The 4,626-nt window shown below is 39.6% G+C and overlaps 1 protein-coding gene across 2 annotated transcripts; it reads right to left on the bottom strand.

Moving 5' to 3' along the window:
* Nucleotides 1-2,573: 2,573 nt before the first annotated feature.
* LOC129776811 (putative E3 ubiquitin-protein ligase UBR7) lies at nucleotides 2,574-4,198 on the bottom strand. 2 transcript variants are annotated; one of them, XM_055782677.1, is made up of 3 exons: nucleotides 4,029-4,198; nucleotides 3,807-3,962; nucleotides 2,574-3,744 (listed from the first exon to the last, which is right to left on the bottom strand). In XM_055782677.1, the coding sequence occupies exons 2-3, from the start codon at nucleotides 3,954-3,956 to the stop codon at nucleotides 2,701-2,703; spliced, it is 1,194 nt and encodes a 397-aa protein (XP_055638652.1). In that variant the 5' UTR covers nucleotides 3,957-3,962; nucleotides 4,029-4,198; the 3' UTR covers nucleotides 2,574-2,700. The 2 variants fall into 2 exon arrangements, with proteins under 2 accessions (XP_055638652.1, XP_055638651.1); XM_055782676.1 differs by having other exon boundaries at nucleotides 3,807-3,965; nucleotides 4,029-4,197.
* Between the last annotated feature and the right edge of the window lie 428 nt (nucleotides 4,199-4,626).

The following is a 4,626-nucleotide window of genomic DNA, read 5'->3' as shown; positions in this document are numbered from 1 at the left end:
CGGGTAAATGTCGCATTCCGGTAAACGTTGCATTCGGGTAAATGTTCATTCGGGTATATCCTGCATTCGGGTATTTGTTACATTCGGGTGAATGTTATTTGAGTATGCGTTGCATTCGGGTAAATGTGCTTCGGGTAAACGTGTTTTGGGTGAATGGGACACAACCGTCCATATTACCTGCACCGAAATTTTTTTTATACTTTTCGGTCTGTTTAATTTCAGTAAAAAACATTGAAAAGCACTTTTTTGTAAAATATTTGGCCAATTAGGTAGAAAAACAGTATATTGAATTGCAAGAAACTACATCAGAGTTTTGGGAAACATGAGTTTCCAAAGATATAATTTAAGTTCTTATTAACGTGTCCGTTTTACCCCCACCTCCCCTGCCGCACAAAAACAGGTTTTCATGTACCTAGTTTCAACACACAAATTTTTTTGAATCATTTAACCATCCATTGCAGCAAATCGGGGTACTACGAGACTCAATGCTTTTTCCGTAATTAATTCTCGCGTAACTTTTAAAAATGACCTATCCGCTTTTATCGACTCTCCTCATTGACTTTCTCTTTCGATAACCACGACGAATTCTGCGCCAGTTTTATTCTGATCTTCGAACACATTAGGATATGTTTTTACGTGAGTTATTAACGAAAGAGAATGTTGATAAAGAGAGCTGAGCGAATCAGATACAGTGAAAGCTCTCTATAGTGCACACCTGGCCGAGTGGTTAGCGTCTCACATTGTCATGCCGGGTGTTCGGGCTCGATTCCCGTTCTGGCCGGGGAATTTTTCGTCAAAGAAATTCCCTTCGACTTGCACTGTGGTCTCGCGTATTCTAGAGCTTGCCCCTCGGAATACATTCAAGGCGTGTCATTTGGCTTAAGAAATCTCAACCATGTTTATTAATAAATGACGCTAGTTAATGCATACGTTGAGACGGCAAAAGTTCCACGGGGAACGATAAAGCCATTCAAGAAGAAGAAGAAGAAAGCTCTCTATAGCGACATCGCAAGAAACCGTCGTTATAAAGAATTGTCGCTATAGAGGGCTTAAATGTCGCTATAAGGAGAGAAATGCCCGAGCTCACGCAAAACAATCAAATTATATTAGAAACAAAAGCAGTTGATGTCCAACCATCTTGAAACAAAATACATTGAATATAAACAATGTTGATGTCCAACCATCTTGAAACAAAATACATTGAATACAATGAATATAAAATTCAGCTCATTCGTTCGATACAACTTTTTTTCTAGATGGGAAAAAAGATAATCCTGAAAGCATTTGTTTGCTGGGTGGACTTATAGTTTCATTGTTGAATGCTCCGTCAGGCTCTGATTTAACAAATGATTGATTTTATTTTTCTCATTGCCGGACAAAATATACCAATTGAACATCATTGAAGCCAATATTCTTACTCTTCTCACGAATCTAGTCCTAATTTTTGATGATGAATGAATTCGCATTGTGCGGCACATTGAATTCATTAGACAATGTTGTCTTTTCAGTACCCTTTTCGAACCTTTGAACTATGTCCAATTTATTTTTAGCGTTCAAGATTTTCGTGTATTTCAACCCATTATGAGCAGTAAATGTTTTCGAAGTGAAACAAATGATACTTCAAGTTATTGCATGAATTTAATATCAAAAGCCTTACGCATATAACAATTGCGCAAACAATACATTCATTTTTAGAATTATTGCAAATTTAATGCAATTCCATTCTAGGACGGAATTCTTTTACAACACTTCTTCGATTAATTTGTTTCAATAAGCTTTCAATAAGCTGTCTTTTATGGTTTAATTTTCTGTCTTTTTAAATATCCGAAAATTTAAATTAGTTGGGCGTGAACAGCTATTCAAAGTTGATTAAACCTTATAATACACAACATAGACTATTTACGTTTGTAGGCACTGACATTGACACACACACTATCAGTGGAGTGAAATTGTCGCAACAGAGAATGTTGCTTTAGTAAACAGAAGCGATAATGTGTCGTTATAAGGAAAGGTCGTTATAGAGAAATGTCGCAATAAAGAAAAGAATTTCTATGCGATTTTGAAGGGACCTTTAGACATATCGTTATAAAGAGATTTGTCGCTATAAAGATTGTCGTTATAGAGAGCTTTGACGGTATGTCCTTTTCAAAAGTTACGCGAGAATTGATTGCTTTTTTTATTGCTTTATTGATTCACCCGTGATAAATCGATGGACCAAATGCACAACATCGAGCATGGTACACTAGCATAGGATAGGATAGGTTGCTCAACAGAGTATCATAAAAGCTCGATGCGTAACCGACCGATGCTTCTAACTTTGGACCGCCATTTAAAGATCGTAGGTTAAATTGATTATGAGACAGCAAAATATAATCGTATCTAGTCTTAAAAATGCCATTTACAATAACAATCGATGGAGAAGTCCATATATTCAACTGATGACATTCATTCACTCAAAAAACAGACGCGCCACCATCTGGCTACGAAGATCCCCATATGTTCCATGAATTATTCAATAAGGTGAACCTTTCTTCACAGAAGACAATTTTTTCGGACGAGAAATAAATGTGATGTTCGATTTGCATGAATTTAGTTTTTCTATAATGATGGAATACAGCCTTGAAATACTAGCTTCCTAAAACTAGCGGATAAAGAAATATAATGAAATATATTATACCATAAAATACCATGATTGCTGTCTCAACGACAGAAGTAAGATGGTGTCCCAACATCTTGTTTCTCTTTCTTTAGCTGAGCGAAAAAATCCGTCACATCTTTCTCGGTAACCACCTGATTATTGGTGACGAAAGTGTTGAAAAACTCATTCAAGCGCTCCTTCAAACGATTGTAACCGGACAAAATCTCCACCTGTTGAACGCGTCCCATACGATTGAATGCTTCTGTCGCTTGCTGATCAAGACTTCCCCTGGCCTCGGTTTTCACCCGACCATTCTCTTCATACCACAATACGGTGTCGCTTTCGTTGAGAAGAAACTCCACCTTTAAGTCTCGGTAGCTTTCCATACAAGTCGAACAACGACATAGATGCTTACGCCATCCATCGTTCCAGAATGCGGCTCCTCCTTTGTAAGGGGCATTTTCACCTTCTCCCAGGTGCGGTTTGGTACAGATATCCAGCTTAGCTCGCTTACTGCTGTTGAGATTCTCCTCGACTTTACCCGCATCGTCGTCCACAACACTTGTATCAGCAGCACTGGATTCATCTAAACCAGTAACATCTACTTGGAGTGTCTCATCCAATTGCGTCCGATCACTGCTTTCAATGTTGCCTACGTAATTCTTCAACACGCTCACCCTCTGCATACAATCCCCACAAACCATTTCCGCGAAGTTCTTAGTGTTACCTGGCATTTCTGTGCCCAAGTGCCTCGTATGATACCAATCCTCGCAGACAACGCATTGAATCATCTCATCCGGAGTCGTATCCTCCGGGTCCGGATAAGGCCTCTTACAGATGCAATACAATCCACTGAAATTTTGATTATACAGATTTTCATCGTTTGCTTCCAACTTGAGTGGGTCCAATTTACAACGCGCCTCCGGCATACGTTTCCCCCCGCAGTCACATCGGAAGTTCCTTTTCGTGTACAATTCAATCAACTCGTGACCTTCGTGGCAATGGTACGAACAGGCCAAACAAACTCCTGCTCGTTTTTCCTCATCCACGCGAGATTCCGGGAGACACGTTAAACAAGCATACAATGCTTGGCGACCGACGTAACCCTGGAATCCAAATCGAATCGAAAATAAATGGGAAATACTTACATTGGACAACCATACGCTACCTGGGAATAAGTGCAATTTTTTTCGTCGGAACCAGCCAACACTGCGTCACTCTCAGCTTCCAATTCCACCTGCTCCTTCAGAACGTCCACCATAGTCACGGAGGACGTATCCACACTAGACGATCCAGCGGCATCGTTGCTATTATCCATCTTGCACTGCTAAAAATGATTTGCACGGTCACCATCTTGATTTTTGTTTTCTATATAATAATCAATACAAACTTAATTCTTGTGACCAATTTTCAAGCACTTTAACGCACGTATAATTAGTGCACTTGGCTCCGTGTATATTGTTAAATAATTTAGCAAAACAAAACGATCGACGGGTATAACCAAATGCTAATGCAATACTCAAGCGGCAACTAAAATCCGCGTAAATGTATGACAGCAGTGTTGCTAGAATGTTGCTTGGTTTTTTTTTTCACTGGTAAATTTACCTCTTTTCTGGCAGGCCATTTAGAAAATCAAGGGCCCTGCAAAGTGGAACCAAGGCGCCTAGAAGTATATCCTAAGGTGAGGCCGTTTCGTCACTAAATAGTTAGGGGAGCGGTATATGAAAACAGTACGGAAGAAAGCAAAAGGGTAATTATTTGCTTGAAGCATGAAAGAGACAGACTGATCACGAGCAAACTTGGGCACAAGCGTATTGTGTTTTGTTTACAAACAAAACACAGTAGACTTCCAAGAAGAGTGGTTTTAGCAAGTTGGCCCCCCTTAGGGTATACTTCCAGGCGCCTTGATATATCCTAAGGTGAGGCCGTTTCGTCACTAAGTTAGTTAGGGGAGCGGTATATGAAAACAGTACGGAAGAAAGCAAAAG

The sequence above is a fragment of the Toxorhynchites rutilus genome, chromosome 3, assembly GCF_029784135.1.
Source record: "Toxorhynchites rutilus septentrionalis strain SRP chromosome 3, ASM2978413v1, whole genome shotgun sequence".
Classification (NCBI taxonomy): domain Eukaryota; kingdom Metazoa; phylum Arthropoda; class Insecta; order Diptera; family Culicidae; genus Toxorhynchites; species Toxorhynchites rutilus.
Note: the sequence above shows the minus strand (reverse complement) of the source record. Positions and strands in the feature narration are given on the sequence as shown.